At 45.9% G+C, this 18,753-nt stretch overlaps 1 protein-coding gene across 1 annotated transcript in view; it reads left to right on the top strand.

The window, feature by feature from the left end:
* The first annotated feature begins 330 nt into the window (after positions 1 to 330).
* LOC137570298 (WAP four-disulfide core domain protein 12-like) overlaps positions 331 to 18,753 on the top strand; it is a 42,979-nt gene continuing 24,556 nt past the window's right edge. Inside the window, exon 1 of the mRNA XM_068278930.1 lies at positions 331 to 478. Within this exon, the coding sequence (XP_068135031.1) occupies positions 400 to 478 (79 nt within the window). The 5' untranslated portion in view covers positions 331 to 399. The remainder of the gene's footprint in view (positions 479 to 18,753) is intronic.

Below are 18,753 nucleotides of genomic sequence, written 5' to 3'. Positions count from 1 at the left end.
GCCCAAACTTTCGCACCCCACTGTAAAGGCATTTAACTCATTTTATTAATTACAGAGGTCAGGGTTACTTTAATCGAAATAAATGAATAACAGAATCTGATCATCATCACAATAAACTCATTTGTTTCCCCTAAATGTTTCCGGAAACCTGAATAAAGCGGGACGTTCTGTTATAATATGACTAACATGTTCCCTCATATAGTAAACGTGCTGAGAGTGACTTACACTTTACATACACAACAACAACGTCATTACAAGAAAGTGGCGTGACTGGTTCTTATGAAATGCTTCATTGTCTGATGTTCAATTATAATCCGTCTCCTCCTACACTTCCTTCTGTGTCCCTATAAAGTGTACAAACTCACCTCTACTTATCTCATACGTCTCAAGAGAGAAATCATGTCTCCATCCACCGGTGTCCTCCTACTGCTGCTATGTTATGTGGCCACCATCGCTACTGATGACACTGTACCCGAAGGTAAGTGACAGAATGTGTCTTCTAAAAGGTGAAGTCAGGGGGGTGGAATGAAGACCCTGACAGCTGAAGAAAGTGTAGAGCGGTACGGTAGTTTGAATTATGGAAGATGCAGAAATTGTGGAAAATCCAATGTGCATGTTGCTTGGGGAAATTAGTGATGTTTTTAAAGGTCCTCCTGAGCTGGAGAACATTGGTAAACCCAACTCCCAGCGCAGATGCTCCATATGGGAGGCTGGTGGAACTTTGGAGTTGCACTACTAAGGTTCTCCGTAGCTGCAGGGTACCCCAGAACAATGAAAATATAAGAGATCGAGCAAACCTGGGCTGCATTAAAATAAATCAAATATTCTGTGACAGAGGCGTACCTAGGGATTTTGATACCGGGAGTTAATTATTTGCAGACACCCCCCACCCTTCCCCCCAATGAACCAATTCTTTTGATGGGAGGGTTGATGGGTTGGGGCGACGAGCGTGTCACTGGAAATGTTGGGGGATTTGGGGGAAAAAGGAGTCATAAGGAAAGGATATGGACGGAGCTAACCATCATGAAACTCTGTACTCTATACACTGCTGCAGAAGGGATAATTTGCATATTTAGTAGTAGTGCATTGTGGGTAACCACAAATGTTCATTTATAACTGAATTATTGCAAATTTCCTTCTGTTTTTAAAAAGGCAATTACACCAAACTTTGCTTTTTTAGTAGGAGGGCTTTTTGGTTCCTTTTATCCCCCTATACATTCCTAGTGGTTTGGGTCACCCTGAGCTGCTTGGTTACTCTGTTGTTCTCATCCAAACCCTATTTCATACAGCTGTATCAATCCCTGCCATGTACTGATGAGGACCAAAAGTCTGAAACAGGCTTTCACATGTGGGTTTGATATGGCTGTGTAAAACTTAAAGCTATAGGCTTGCTATACACCAGTGGCTCTAGATGCTTGCTTGGCTTATCAAGGGCGAAAAGGGGTAATTTGCATATTTAGTAGTAGTGCATTGTGGGTAACCACAAATGTTCATTTATAACTGAATTATTGCAAATTTGCTTCTGTTTTAAGAAGGCAATTACACCAAGCTTTGCTTTTTTAGTAGGAGGGCTTTTTGGTTCCTTTTATCCCCCTATACATTCCTAGTGGTTTGGGTCACCCTGAGCTGCTTGGTTACTCTGCTGCAGAAGATGTCAGTGCTATAGAAATACACAATAATAGTATGGTAGGACATTAAGCTATGACTATGGTAGGATTACAGTGTGAGCTCCTCTGAGGACAGACAGAAAAGGAGGACATACGAAAGAGGGGGATGCATAGGAGGATGGGGTATAAAGATTTAGAGGCACAAGACAGATAGCCTGGTGTGAGAGGAAAAATGTCAGGAAGATCTCTCACCAGGACTGCAGACATCAACAGTGCTGTTTGGCAGGGATATGCTGTTAAAAGAAGCCACTAAAATCTGAAAAGAGGAACGGGTCATAGGGGAAGACAACAGGGTGGGAGGGGGAGCTAGGAAAAGAGATAAGATTACGATCAAGCTAATCTAAATTGCCTGGAGTTTGATTCTCTGCTCACTACAGAAGTAGGCTGTCAGCACCCCTATCACTGGCTTCTGCAACAGCAGACTGCCCTGCATTACTGAATGATTACTCTGATCAGGATAAACAGTCAACAGTCTAGGGCACTTATTACAGCAGCCAGAGCACATGGCTACTAATGACAGGCAACTTCTGAAGCACTAAACACATCCTGCCACCTCTCTCTGCTAATGTTCCAGCTGCAGCACAGCAATCATTCTCTCTACTCACCCTGCTGCTCTGCACATTCACTCCCTGCAAGCTGTGTGTAGAGAGGGAGGAGACACATTGGCCACAGGAGCACTAAACACATCCTGCCGCCTCTCCCTGCTAATGTCCCAGCTGCAGCACAGCAATCATTCTCTACTCACCCTGCTGCTCTGCACATTCACTCCCTGCAGGCTGTGTGTAGAGAGTGAGGAGACACATTGCCCACAGGAGCACTAATCACATCCTGCCACCTCTCCCTGCTAATGTCCCAGCTGCAGCACAGTAATCGTTGTCTCTACTCACCCTGCTGCTCTGCACATTCACTCACTGCAGGCTGTGTGTAGAGAGCGAGGAGACACATTGCCCACAGGAGCACTAAACACATCCTGCCACCTCCCCCTGCTAATGTCCCAGCTGCAGCACAGCAATCATTCTCTCTACTCACCCTGATGCTCTGCACAGTCACTCACTGCAGGCTAAGTGTAGAGAGCGAGGAGACACATTGCCCACAGGAGCACTAAACACATCCTGCCTCCTCTCCCTGCTAATGTCCCAGCTGCAGCACAGCAATCATTCTCTACTCACCCTGCTGCTCTGCACATTCACTCCCTGCAGGCTGTGTGTAGAGAGCGAGGAGACACATTGCCCACAGGAGCACTAAACACATCCTGCCACCTCTCCCTGCTAATGTCCCCGATGCAGCACAGCAATCATTCTCTCTACTCACCCTGCTGCTCTGCACATTCACTCACTGCAGGCTGTGTGTAGAGAGCGAGGAGACACATTGCCCACAGGATCACTAATCACATCCTGCCACCTCTCCCTGCTAATGTCCCAGCTGCAGCACAGCAATCATTCTCTCTACTCACCCTGCTGCTCTGCACCTTCACTCACTGCAGGCTGTGTGTAGAGAGTAAGGAGACACATTGCCCACAGGAGCACTAAACACATCCTGCCACCTCTCCCTGCTAATGTCCCAGCTGCAGCACAGCAATCATACTCTCTACTCACCCTGCTGCTCTGCACATTCACTCCCTGCAGGCTGTGTGTAGTGAGGAGACACATTGCCCACAGGAGCACTAACCACATCCTACCACCTCTCCCTGCTAATGTCCCAGCTGCAGCACAGCAATCATTCTCTCTACTCACCCTGCTGCTCTGCACATTCACTCACTGCAGGCTGTGTGTAGAGAGCGAGGAGACACATTGCCCACAGGAGCATTATACACCTCCTGCCACCTCTCCCTGCTAATGTCCCAGCTGCAGCACAGCAATCATTCTCTCTACTCACCCTGCTGCTCTGCACATTCACTCACTGCAGGCTGTGTGTAGAGAGCAAGGAGACACATTGCCCACAGGAGCACTAACCACATCCTGTTACCTCTCCCTGCTAATGTCCCAGCTGCAGCACAGCAATCATTCTCTACTCACCCTGCTGCTCTGCACATTCACTCCCTGCAGGCTGTGTGTAGAGAGCGAGGAGACACATTGCCCACAGGAGCACTAAACACCTCCTGCCACCTCCCCCTGCTAATGTCCCAGCTGCAGCACAGCAATCATTCTCTCTACTCACCCTGATGCTCTGCACAGTCACTCACTGCTGGCTGTGTGTAGAGAGCGAGGAGACACATTGCCCCCAGGAGCACTAAACACATCCTGCCACCTCTACCTGCTAATGTCCCAGCTGCAGCACAGCAATCATTCTCTCTACTCACCCTGCTGCTCTGCACATTCACTCACTGCAGGCTGAGTGTAGAGAGCGAGGAGACACATTGCCCACAGGAGCACTAAACACATCCTGCCACCTCTCCCTGCTAATGTCCCAGCTGCAGCACAGCAATCATTCTCTCTACTCACCCCGCTGCTCTGCACATTTACTCATTGTAGGCTGTGTGTAGAGAGCGAGGAGACACATTGCCCATGGGAGCACTAAACATATCCTGCCACCTCTCCCTGCTAATGTCCCAGCTGCAGCACAGCAATCATTCTCTCCACTCACCCTGCTGCTCTGCACATTCACTCACTGCAGGCTGTGTGTAGAGAGCGAGGAGACACATTGCCCCCAGGAGCACTAAACACATCCTGCCACCTCTCCCTGCTAATGTCCCAGCTGCAGCACAGCAATCATTCTCTCTACTCACCCTGCTGCTCTGCACATTCACTCACTGCAGGCTGTGTGTAGAGAGCGAGGAGACACATTGCCCACAGGAGCACTAAACACATCCTGCCCCCTCTCCCTGCTAATGTGGAATTCATCTTAAACAATAACATTTTCTCATTCCAAGATAGTTTCTATCACCAAATCAGTGGCACAGCCATGGGCAGTTCATTTGCACCTTCCTACGCCAACCTTACCATGGGCTTTATTGAACAACAACTCTTACAACATAATAATCCATTTAAGAACAACATTGTACTGTACAAACGTTATATTGATGACTTATTCTTCATCTGGAAAGGCGACACTACATTAATCCCATCTTTTTTACAATTTCTCAACACCAATAAAGCGGGCCTGGAATTTACCTCTCAGCACCACCCCAACTCCATCGATTTTCTTGATCTGACCGTCTTTATTGAACAAAATCGAATCAAAACTAAAACCTTTTTCAAATCTGTTGACTCAAATAATTATATCCATTTCCAAAGCTTCCACTACCGACCATGGACCCAAAACACACCATATAACCAATTCAGGAGAATCCATAAAAATTGTACTGATATTCATAATTATGAAATGCAATCTAAATTACTTACCCAAAAATTCACTGCCCGGAAGTACCCCAAAAAATTAATCCGTGATGCGTGCCATAAGGCTAAATTCTCCACATCATCTCACCCACTTCCTACGAATAGTACTGATAACAACCCACCCCCCAGATTCATTACTCGTTACAGTAGAGAACATCAGGTCATAAAAACTATATTGAACAACAGATGGGAGATTCTATTACAGGACCCCTTTCTCAGACCCATCCTACCACCCAAACCTCTCATCACCTATAGGAGGGCACCAAACCTCCGAAGCATACTTGCCTCTAGTCGACTACGAAATCACCATACTAAAGCTGTCACCAACCCAACCCCGTCCATGCCTGGTTCCTGGTCATGTAATCACCCACGTTGCCTGGCATGCCGCTTTGTAACCAACACCCCATCCTTCAGTTCCTCCATCACCAACATACAGTATCCAATCAAGAAATTCATCTCCTGCCAATCAAACTTCGTTATCTATGTTATTTCTTGTGCCTGCCGTCTCCAATACGTTGGCAGAACCACACAAATAGCCCGTAGCCGCATTGGCCAACATAAAAGAAACATATTGAATAAATACCCCATGCACAGTGTCTCACGTCACTTTCACTCCGAGCACCATAGCAACCCTGACACATTCACCATCACTTTAATCGACACCATTAATGAAACAGAATCTGATGCTCATAACAAACTCAAAAAACTCGAGATGTACTGGATCCAGACGCTAAAGACACTGGTTCCAGAAGGGCTCAATGAAGTCTTGGAAAAAATATACTGATCCTATCCCAAATATCCGTTATACCTTTTAGGACCGGTTCACATTAGCGGTGGCCGTCCGGAATCGCCGTGCCGGAGCCGGACCGCTTGCAGAACGGACGGAACGGACGCACGGCAATAGCAATGAAAGCCTATGCGTCCGTTCACATGCGTCCGTTCTGCCGGATCGGAGCCGGACCGGATCCGGACCGGATCCGGACTCCGGCGTCCGTTCCAACATGCGCTATTTTTTGGTCCGGCTCCTCCGGCAGCCGTATCCGGGGCGGAGCCGGACTGCACCATCCGGCCAATACAAAGTAATGAGAACCGGAGAGCGCACAACACACTGGCTACAAAAACCGGACGTTCTACCCCACTTCCTATGCATTTTGGATGGGGACCACATGGAGTTCACAGAGTGGGGCAGCAGCGATTTCATGCTGGAGCTCTAGGCAGCAACATGTCTGATATAAGTCTGATAACGAGGAGGCGAACAACAGAGAATTCCCAGGTATACGAAAAATGCCTGGATCCATGGTCCCAACAGCAGTCTCTGTATCCACGGATGGTCTCCACACGTCCACCTGTCTCCAACAATGACCCCAGACCCTTCTGCTGACCTCCCAGACCCCAGGTATTTACAGGTTGTTATCTCCTTAAGAAACCGGATCCGGACCGCAACCGTGTTCACACCGCACGGAAACCGGATGCAAACGGACCGGATCCGGACCGGATCCGGATAGGAACCGTACGGATCAGGTCCGGTCCGGATACGGTGCGGTCCGGACATCCGGTGCGGTTTTGACAAAACCGCAAGTGTGAACGGGGCCTAAGCTAGTCCTCTCTTTTTAGCGCAATAATTATCAGATTTTATTACTTTACGTGCTATATTTTGTCTGAATTTAATTTAATTGTAATATCTAATCCATATTTTATTATCTATCTTTTATGTTTCATATATCATTTTTTATTATTATATGTTAGATCATGTTTTAAATATTGATTTTATGGTTACTACTTGACAATACAGTGTGCGTTTCCATAATCTTTGCAATTTACAAACATAATGTTCATAATTAATATGCAACACTTATCAGTTTTTTGTATGCTTTTGAATTTAATGTTCACCATTTCCATAATGCATTTGTCTATTTTTGTTTACCTTCATACTGTACAGATTTATAGGTACCTAAATGATTTACTTTGCCAAAAGTGTGCATTAAAATCCTCACATCGCTCAACCACTATTTTTAATTACCTACACATACTATTCTTAAATTGCTCACTAGAGGGCGCCAAGCCACCCCTCTTATTTATCAATACTACTCTGCCACACATATGGCAGCTTGTTACTGCTTCTTACAATTGTGCCTCCGCTAAGATGGCTACCTGGGTCATTAGTGCACATGTGCACACCTATGTTACTTAAACACACACCCTTTTTTCTTTTAATTTAATGCACAGTTATCGGCGCACCCTTCCCATACATCTTATCCACTGCTGGTGCGACTTTAACGGCACATCACACAGTCCATCTAATTTTTTTGCTGTCTCATTCCTGACGTCACTTCCTGATTCACTGTGGCATCTTCCCATTGGCTCCCGTCCATTACCTCCTCTATTTAACATGCTAAAGCGTCCTCAACCAGCACAGAGGCGCTCAGTGTTGATGATACTGGCAGATGGTAAGTCCTATCTTTCCTTTACCTCTACAGGCACATTTTAATACCTTTTGGGTACTATTACATATTGGTTCTAATTACTAGATTCCATATTCAGTAGTCCTTTTATATAAGCTTAATCTTGGTTACAAATCTTTGCTATGGTATTTATTTAATTTAGGTATGCAAATCTATGCAACGTATTTTATGCCACTCTTGAGGTATATTCATAGCCAAATGAATGCACTTCCTGTCCACCGTGGCCTTTTCCCATTGAATCCTGCCCATTACCCTATCTACTCTGTCAACTGTATTTTGAACACAGGTTTATGTATATGCATACAAATTTATGCAACAAAATATATATATTTTATTTAATTTAAACGTATAATTCACTGTGCGATTCATACTTTCACTAAAACTAGCAATAGTTTGGATACTAATTCCTGCCACAATCCTCTGTCAATTGTATGTTTGTCGAACACAGGTTTATGTATAGGTATGCAAATCTATGCAACGTATTTTATGCCACTCTTGAGGTATATTCATAGCCAAATGAATGCACTTCCTGTCCACCGTGGCCTTTTCCCATTGAATCCTGCCCATTACCCCATCTACTCTGTCAACTGTATTTTGAACACAGGTGTAAAGCTTGGTGGTGTATTCTCCACAGTCAGCATGCAACGCATGAGCTGGCGTGGAGGAGGTACACACACTAGCACCAGGAAACAGGCTATCCCTAGTATAGTGGAGGGGAGAACTGACTCCAATAGGAGATTGTGGCGCACAGAGCCGGTGCAGATCTGACAGCCACAAACAATGCTTTCGTTATAACGTCTCAGCGCAAAGTAGCGCTGAGCGCATAAACCAGAACTGAGGAGATCAGGACAGGTAGACAGAATGAACGCTTGCTAGCTAGCGGCTACTTAGCGACAGCAAGCGTCCAAAACCAGACAGACTGGAATGAGGCAGCCAATGCGCTGTGGCGATGGCGTGCCTCACAAGACAGGACAGGACAGTCAGAAAACAGCAGGATCAAGATAGATGAACGTAACACAGATAAATATACAATAAGTATGTTTTCCTAGCGTATTACAATTACAGCTATCAATGAAACTATTTGGAACGTCTGACTAACATATGTATATATCGGCAATGAACCGATATATGACATAAGCAGGAACGCTGACTAGGACTAGAGTAATACAGGGAACAGGACTCAGAAGGATTCGCTATCTCTTCGCAGAGATGAACGCAATCCACAAACGGTAACAGAACAGGATTCAGAAGGATTCGTTATCTCTTCGCAGAGATGAACGCAATCCACAAACAGTAACAGAACAGGATTCAGAAGGATTCGTTATCTCTTCGCAGAGATGAACGCAATCCACAAACAGAACCAGGAACAGGGTAACTACCTCAGCACGGGTGGTCACGGTACGCGCAACCTACCAAAACGTGCTGGAAAGCTGACTAACTGCACACAGGATATAAACAGTTCGTGTACGTATACATCAGCGACACTGATGTATCGACGTAACACAAATACAAGGAAAATAATAAACGTGCTGGTATGCATATATATTGGCAATGAACCAATATATGATGCAAAGACCAGCAAAGTATCTTTATAACAAGAAACACGATCGGGGGCTAAAGCGACAGCAAGACAGGCTTAAGCTGAAGCTATGAAAACCCAAGGAAACCCTGCAGGAAGCAGATCTTTATACTGAGGTCATCCAATGGGAGCAGACATGCAGATTCCCACACAGGTGAATGATAATCAGTCACAAGCTGACAGCAGGGAAAGACAGACAAAGCTATGCAGCTTGCATGGAAATAGATCAGAACTGCCTGAGCTGCAGCACTACTACTTCCAGCAACAGCTGCTGCAGCAGCGATCATCACAGTACCCCCGCCCTTAAAAGCGGATTCCAGACGCTTTTCAAAACTGAAATTCCCAACAAAACAGTCCGACTGATAATTCATGATGACCGGGACAGCCCGGCAAGACCGAATTCCAGAATCAGTCCCCACAAGACTGGACCCATCAGAACCAGAACCTACAGAACCATGCCCATCAGTACTACAAGCCCCAATGTGACACCCATCAGAACCATGATTTCCAGAAGAAAGCCCTCCGAAATTCCCTGAGCGATACCCACCGCCTTCCAGGAACTGTTCAGAAACGCCAAAGCCTTTGCAATGCCCACCGGTACTGTCTTTACCAACACAAAACCCACTGTTGAACCAGTCCAAGGCACCAGGACAAGTTTTCTCAGAGACCTCCCAGAACACCTTGAAGCTCCAAAGAGATCCCCATAGGTCAGAATGCCCCTTAGGCTCACATGGAGAACTATCAAGAACCCCTATGGAACCTAGGGCAATTCCCGAGTCAGGGCCACAAGGACAAACATCAATATCAGGGCTTTCAGGGACCAGAACCATCTCTGGGCATGCAGGCAGACTGGCAACATCAGAACGTGTTCCCACTAAGGAAGCATCAGAGCACGCTAACACCTTAGACACACTTGGGCATTCTGGCACACAAAGAACATCTGGGCACACCGGCACAAGAGAAACCTCTGGGCATGTCAAGGAACTGTGAGCCTCAGGGTCAGCCAAGACAGGACCAAAACCAGGACTGGCCAAAAAAAAATCATGACCAAACTTCGCAACTACTGGACTTTTACACAAGAATGCTGGATCAGACTTAGATGTCGCTGATTCCAGCAAAGTCAGTAACAAATCAGATTCAGGGGCACTAACAAGACAGGACAAATCTTCTGATGTGTGCACTGAACCAGATAGGGACTCCACAACTACCTCTGGACTGGACAGAGACTCATTTAATACACTGGATTGGAGCTCATGAGGCGCTGCAGAACAAGTCAGTATTGCAGCAGCCCCCACTGGACTAGGCAAAACTGAGGAATTCCCTGGACAGGAAGGGGACTCTGGAACCTCTGCCACAGCGGCCAGAGAACCAGAATCTTTCAGGATACAGGGCTGGGTTTCAGGAACACTCATCAGACCGGACTGAAATTCTGAGATTTCTATTATTTTGACCAGAGAATCAGAATTATCCATGTTACAGGGCAAGACTTCTGAAACATTCAGAGGACAGGGCTGGAGTTCCTCGGCTGTTACAACACTGGAGAGGGACTCAACATTGGTTAAATCAGACTGTGTACAGGGCAAGGTATCTAACACAATTGCTGACGAGGACAATATTTCAATGGCTTCTGCTTTGCTGGGCAGAAATTTACCAAGTTTTATTAGAGCAGACTGTAATTCCAAAACAGCTGCTAGACAAGTGAATATTACTGCAACACCAACTGAGGTAAGCAGTGCCTCAGACCCTTCTGCTAGAGGGTTTGAAATATCCAAAGTACTGGGTGAAGCATAAGACTCTGCGACCACAGCTTCACTGGACAGGATCACTGAACAGTCCATATTGCAGGGCAAAACCATGGAAGCACCTGCTGGACAGCATAATGATTCTGTGACCTGAGTTTCATTGGAGAGATCTACTGCACAATTCATGGTACAGGGCAAATTTATTGGAACATTTTCTGAACAAGGTAATAATTCTGCGATTTCAGGTTCACAGAGCAGATGCTCTGAGCTATTCACGAAACTAGAGCGAGGTGTAGAAACAGGAAGATCAAGACACAATGTTTGCGCATCTGAATCACCATTCAATTGTAAAATTGGAAAATTCAGATGCTGGGGTTCTGAGATTTCTGGACAGGATTGCTGGGACTCGGAAACTGATGTAGTGCATCTATTGGCATCTGCTGGATCAGACAGGAGTTGAACTTTATTAACACAGGTAATTTCTGCAGAAGTGTTTGCAGAGACAGGCAAGATTTTTCTGGTGTCTGTTTTACTGAACAAAGACTCATGAGTACTGGCTAGGCTGGACTCAGAAGTCAGCAGGACCTCTGGATTCTCTGCTGAGAAATTTGTGCAGGGCAAAGTTAAGAAAGTATCAGTGGCTTCTGTTTTACTGGGAAGTAACACTGAGTTATCCATGGTACAGGGTGGAGTTACAGGAACATTCACAAGACATGGCAGGGACTCAGTAACTGGAGAAGTGGGACAGTCTCCAATTGACAGTGTGTCTTCCCTGGTATCAACTGATTGAATCGCATAAAAATCATCCAAAATCATTTTCCACACATCGATCAATGGAGCCACAAAGTCATACCCACACACACCAGTTTTTATTAGGTTATAGGCAGACTTAATGCATGCATTCAATACTAATTCACTTTTTGCACTGTAAAATTGACAAAATGAACTTGAATCATTCTTCCATTCATTGACCAGAGCTTCCATCTCTCCTTTCTCAAATGGAGGATTCCAAGCATACTTAACAGGCAGATCACAGTTTGCAGATATGATTGTGGCAGGGACATATATTGGGTTAATTAGCAGGTGATTGGCAGATTCCTTATTCTTAAGAATCTCTAATACCTGTAGCAAGTGTTTAACTGTAGTGTATGCAAACTTTCCTTGCTTCACAAATAAGTTGATTTGTTCAATACTCTGTAATATCTCCTCATAATCATACTCAGATAATTCTTTTAAACAAAAATCTTTATTTTCTCTAGCCAGTGATGAAAGTTCATTAGTAGTTTCATAAGTCCATTTAACTCCCCTGAAAGACAATTGCATTTCATTATCTGTTAATGGCAGAATCTCATTATAGGTCTCAGTCGCTAAAGATAACGATTCTGCAGATTGGACACGTTTCTTAGAACGTTTGCGTTTTGCCTTTGACCTTGCGGTTTTTGGTGATTTATTCAAAGCTGCAGGAAAATTATCAGTAACACTTTCTGCTTGCTGCTCATTCTTGCAAGCAATTGAAGGAGCAGCTGATTGGCCTGCTGCCAGGAGTTCATTAAGAGGAAAAGGCAATGGATCTATGCGCAACCAATTGTGAATTACAAAAGCTATAAATTGCAAAGGACTTTGTCTAAACTGAGTGTGATCTAAGACATCGATTGCCCAATCAAAAAGTTTGCCCTTAAAAAGAGCACAAACGATCCAATCAGACCAGGTAGAAATTGCAGAAGCCCGAAAGTCGGGATTGGCCAGAACTTTAACCAATTCTGATATAAATTTGTCTAACTTCAGGACCAAGCTTTTCAAATTTTTTAAAGGAGCAGGACCCCTGACAAACAGTGTCATACTTTCTGGGAATCCCCCCCACAATGGGGATTGGTACGGGGGTTTTCATAATGTAAAGCTTGGTGGTGTATTCTCCACAGTCAGCATGCAACGCATGAGCTGACGTGGAGGAGGTACACACACTAGCACCAGGAAACAGGCTATCCCTAGTATAGTGGAGGGGAGGACTGACTGCAATAGGAGATTGTGGCGCACAGAGCCGGTGCAGATCTGACAGCCACAAACAATGCTTTCGTTATAACGTCTCAGCGCAAAGTAGCGCTGAGCGCACAAACCAGAACTGAGGAGATCAGGACAGGTAGACAGAATGAACGCTTGCTAGCTAGCGGCTACTTAGCGACAGCAAGCGTCCAAAACCAGACAGACTGGAATGAGGCAGCCAATGCGATGCGGCGATGGCGTGCCTCACAAGACAGGACAGGACAGTCAGAAAACAGCAGGATCAAGATAGATGAACGTAACACAGATAAATATACAATAAGTATGTTTTCCTAGCGTATTACAATTACAGCTATCAATGAAACTATTTGGAACGTCTGACTAACATATGTATATATCGGCAATGAACCGATATATGACATAAGCAGGAACGCTGACTAGGACTAGAGTAATACAGGGAACAGGACTCAGAAGGATTCGCTATCTCTTCGCAGAGATGAACGCAATCCACAAACGGTAACAGAACAGGATTCAGAAGGATTCGTTATCTCTTCGCAGAGATGAACGCAATCCACAAACAGTAACAGAACAGGATTCAGAAGGATTCGTTATCTCTTCGCAGAGATGAACGCAATCCACAAACAGAACCAGGAACAGGGTAACTACCTCAGCACGGGTGGTCACGGTACGCGCAACCTACCAAAACGTGCTGGAAAGCTGACTAACTGCACACAGGATATAAACAGTTCGTGTACGTATACATCAGCGACACTGATGTATCGACGTAACACAAATACAAGGAAAATAATAAACGTGCTGGTATGCATATATATTGGCAATGAACCAATATATGATGCAAAGACCAGCAAAGTATCTTTATAACAAGAAACACGATCGGGGGCTAAAGCGACAGCAAGACAGGCTTAAGCTGAAGCTATGAAAACCCAAGGAAACCCTGCAGGAAGCAGATCTTTATACTGAGGTCATCCAATGGGAGCAGACATGCAGATTCCCACACAGGTGAATGATAATCAGTCACAAGCTGACAGCAGGGAAAGACAGACAAAGCTATGCAGCTTGCATGGAAATAGATCAGAACTGCCTGAGCTGCAGCACTACTACTTCCAGCAACAGCTGCTGCAGCAGCGATCATCACAACAGGTTTATGTATATGCATACAAATTTATGCAACAAAATATAGATATTTTATTTAATTTAAACGTATAATTCACTGTGCGATTCATACATCCACTAAAACTAGCAATAGTTTGGATACTAATTCCTGCCACAATCCTCTGTCAATTGTATGTTTGTCGAACACAGGTTTATGTATAGGTATGCAAATCTATGCAACGTATTTTATGCCACTCTTGAGGTATATTCATAGCCAAATGAATGCACTTCCTGTCCACCGTGGCCTTTTCCCATTGAATCCTGCCCATTACCCCATCTACTCTGTCAACTGTATTTTGAACACAGGTTTATGTATATGCATACAAATTTATGCAACAAAATATATATATTTTATTTAATTTAAACGTATAATTCACTGTGCGATTCATACTTCCACTAAAACTAGCAATAGTTTGGATACTAATTCCTGCCACAATCCTCTGTCAATTGTATGTTTGTCGAACACAGGTTTATGTATAGGTATGCAAATTTTTTTTTTTTTTTTAAATATTATTTCCCCCCCCCCCCCCCCAATAATCTTTGCTATTGTATACCACAATTCTCTGTTGATTGCATGTATTTCAATCACAGGTTCATGCATATGCATGCAGATTTATGCAACATATTTTTATGCCACTATTGAAATATATTCATAGCCAAATCAATGTCCGAATAATCAGAATGAATTTTGCCAAAGCACTACAGTTTCATTTACTCTATTGTCTCTGTTACAGCTGTTTACTCCTATCTGTTATTGCCTGATGAAGCGGGTTTGTATCCCGTGAAACGCGTTGCACTTTATTTGGAGTATCCAATAAAATTGTTTTGACTGAAAATCCACAGTCGTGTGTTCTGCTTGGAGGGGGTGAGTCCACCACTGCCTCCTCTATTACCAAAATGGGTTTTTAAGTTCTTTTAGTGTTTTTTATCCTATTGGCGCCTCTGTTATCCTATTATCTACATTGCCCACAGGATCACTAAACACATCCTGCCACCTCTCCCTGCTAATGTCCCAGCTGCAGCACAGCAATCATTCTCTCTACTCACCCTGCTGCTCTGCACATTCACTCCCTGCAAGCTGTGTGTAGAGAGCGAGGAGACACATTGCCCACAGGAGCACTAAACACATCCTGCCACCTCTCCCTGCTAATGTCCCAGCTGCAGCACAGCAATCATTCTCTACTCACCCTGCTGCTCTGCACATTCACTCACTGCAGGCTGTGTGTAGAGAGCGAGGAGACACATTGCCCACAGGAGCACTAACCACATCCTGTTACCTCTCCCTGCTAATGTCCCAGCTGCAGCACAGCAATCCTTCTCTCTACTCACCCTGCTGCTCTGCACATTCACTCACTGCAGGCTGTGTGTAGAGAGCGAGGAGACACATTGCCCATGGGAAAGGAAGGGGGAGGGGTGCTACATCTAGTGCAAGAAGTAGTCCAGTCCTCTGCACTGCCTGCTGCTACTTTCCCAATTGTTGCCCAAACTATGAGGAAAGGTCCCAGGTGGAAGAACACAGTGACTGCGCACCACAGCAGCACTCCTAGCCATGGCAACACCCGGGGCTGTGATCACCACAGCGGCACCCCTAGCCATGTCTACACCCAGGGCTGTGATCACCACAGCGGCACCCCTAGCCATGGCTACACCCAGGGCTGTGATCACCACAGCGGCACCCCTAGCCATGGCTGCACCCGGGGCTGTGATCACCACAGCGGCACCCCTAGCCATGGCTACACCTGGGGCTGTGATCACAACAGCGGCACCCCTAGCCATGGCTGCACCCGGGGCTGTGATCACCACAGCGGCACCCCTAGCCATGGCTACACCCGGTGCTGTGATCACCACAGCGGCACCCCTAGCCATGGCTGCACCCGGGGCTGTGATCACCACAGCGGCACCCCTAGCCATGGCTACACCCGGGGCTGTGATCACAACAGCGGCACCCCTAGCCATGGCTGCACCCGGGGCTGTGATCACCACAGCGGCACCCCTAGCCATGGCTACACCCGGTGCTGTGATCACCACAGCGGCACCCCTAGCCATGGCTGCACCCGGGGCTGTGATCACCACAGCAACACCCCTAGCCATGGCTACACCCGGGGCTGTGATCACCACAGCGGCACCCCTAGCCATGGCTGCACCCGGGGCTGTGAGCACCACAGCGACACCCCTAGCCATGTCTACACCTGGGGCTGTGAGCACCTGCAGCCTTATGATAGGTACACCACTGATCTGTGATTGGCTGGTAGACGTTTTCATACATGGGATGTGTCATTTCACTGTGTGGTAAGTCACAGAACTAGGGACTGGCATGAGGTAACATGCAAACATCTTCTTCTTTACAAATGCAGTACTGGACTTTGTGGTCGTGGTGTAATTTGTTCCTAGTCCACTACAACAAGAAATGTCTGTGCTAGATTGTCATTAAAGATTAAACTATTCACCAGTGAATAGTTCATGTCGAAGAACGCGTGTTCGCTTCCATGTAGTCAGGCAAATACATGGTGTATCCGACCCGCCCCCATACATTAGGGTGACCATATTTTGATTTCCAAAAAAGAGGACGATCACAACAGCATGTGGGCGTGGTCATGGGTGGGGCCAAATATACAAGACCTTAGCAGTTTGCTGTCCAACTTCGCGGGCATGGAGGGCAGTTTTTTTCCAGACCACATGGTGGAGGGCCGACCGACCACAAAATGCAATCAGATTCGCAGAAGATTTCCCCACAAAATGCAATGAGATTGGCAACAGATTTCCCCACAAATGGAATCCGATTGGCAGCATATTTCTCTACAAATGCAATGAGATTGGCAACAGATTTCCCCACAAATGCAATAAGATTGGCAACAGATTTCCCCACAAATGCAATAAGATTGGCAGCAGATTTCCCCACAAATGCTATAAGATTGGCAGCAGATTTCCCCACAAATGCTATAAGATTGGCAGCAGATTTCCCCACAAATGCTATAAGATTGGCACCAGATTTCCCCACAAATGCTATAAGATTGGCAGCAGATTTCCCCACAAATGCAATAAGATTGGCAGCAGATTTCCCCACAAATGCTATAAGATTGGCAGCAGATTTCCTCACAAATGCTATAAGATTGGCAGCAGATTTCCCCACAAATGCTATAAGATTGGCAGCAGATTTCCCTACAAATGCAATACGATTGGCAGCAGATTTCCCCACAAATGCTATAAGATTGGCAGCAGATTTCCCCACAAATGCTATAAGATTGGCAGCAAATTCCCCCACAAATGCAATAAGATTGGCAGCAGATTTCCCCACAAATGCTATAAGATTGGCAGCAGATTTCCCCACTAATGCAATGAGAATTGCTCCCACAGGCCACACAGCACCAGCGTGACAGATCTTATCTGGGGTTTCTTCCTGCTCTTGGCAGCCTATGTGTCCCTCACCCCAGCCCTGCTCCCAGGAGTTATCCTGGGGTCCCCTCCATAGCAGCCGGGGACCTGGTGAGGTTGGCCAGTTCTGCAACTGCACACAGCCATGCCGCCTGCGCATAATGCTCCCGGCCACACCAGGTCGCCAAATGCTACGGAGGGGACCCCAGAATAACGTCTGGGAGTAGAGGGACACATAGGCTGCAAGGGGCAGGAGGAAGCCCCAGATAAGATCTGTTTGTTTTTTATAAAAAGCCTTGATGTTTCCTTTAAATGCAATGTACCAGTGCTGCAACAAGCTGATTCATTCAGCTAATACCAGCAATGAAAGGGTTACAGGCAGGGCGGGTTTAAGCAACAATGGGGCCCCAGGGCAAAATAAACCTGGGGGGCCCCCCCAACATATACCCCAGAACAAAAATCGGCATTAGGGGACCTTTTTTGCAGCTGGTATAGTCAGGGTGTGAAGTCCCAATCGGTCAGAGCTCCACATTCTGGCTATCCCAGCCTGCATGGGGGACAAGGGGTTAAAAAGTTTCAGAAGGGGGGACCCTACATAAGTTTAAAAAAAAAATAAAAATCCCACACTCTAAACATAAATTGCGGCTGTATAGCGATCCCTGGCCAAAGCGCTGCGGCTGCGTATAGACCCCCTGGAAACCCCGTCGGGAAATTTATTGTGCTTTCGTTTGATGCATGTAAAATTACACTACCGTTAGGTTTGCTACTAAAAGTTACATTTACCGCATTTAAATCTATACTTTTTTTCCTTCTAAACTTTAAAATCAATTTTCTCAAAAACTAAAAGGTCTTTTTGAAAAATTGTGTTTTCCTCTTATCCCCAATGATCTCCTTAACATATCCTGCAAATTTAGGGTTTCTAGCATTTAAGGTGGATTTGCTAATTAACCATTAAAGTTGGCAGGTTTTTAAATGTGTTTTTTTTCCTTTGAAACTTTAAAATCGATTTTCTCAAAAACTACAAGGCCGATTTGAAAAAATTTTTTTTCCTCTTGTAGCAACTGGGGGCCCCTACAAGCTCTGGGGCCCTGGGGCAGCTGCCTCCTTTGCCTTAATGGTAGCGCCGGCCCTGGTTACAGGAGACAGATGTGGGCTGTGCTAGCAGGGCTTGCCTGTTCATTGCACAGAAGACAAATGGAGAGAAGAGGTGTCGGCTTACCAATTAGAGTGTCTGTGGTGTCTGCACGGCCAGTGTCCTTGTCCCATCGGAGCTTCAAGAGCCAGGATGCTGGGACTGAGCTGAGGGGACACTTGGCACTCTGCAAGAACGCTGCAGACACGAGGCAGGACTGGACTCTTCTGGGAGTCTCTGCCATTTCAAATGAGGATAGGTGCACCACGCTATCCCCGCATCTCCTCACTGGC

Source organism: Hyperolius riggenbachi, chromosome 4 (genome assembly GCF_040937935.1).
Source record: "Hyperolius riggenbachi isolate aHypRig1 chromosome 4, aHypRig1.pri, whole genome shotgun sequence".
NCBI classification, from domain to species: Eukaryota; Metazoa; Chordata; class Amphibia; order Anura; family Hyperoliidae; genus Hyperolius; species Hyperolius riggenbachi.
This window is presented reverse-complemented; position numbering and strand designations above follow the sequence as displayed.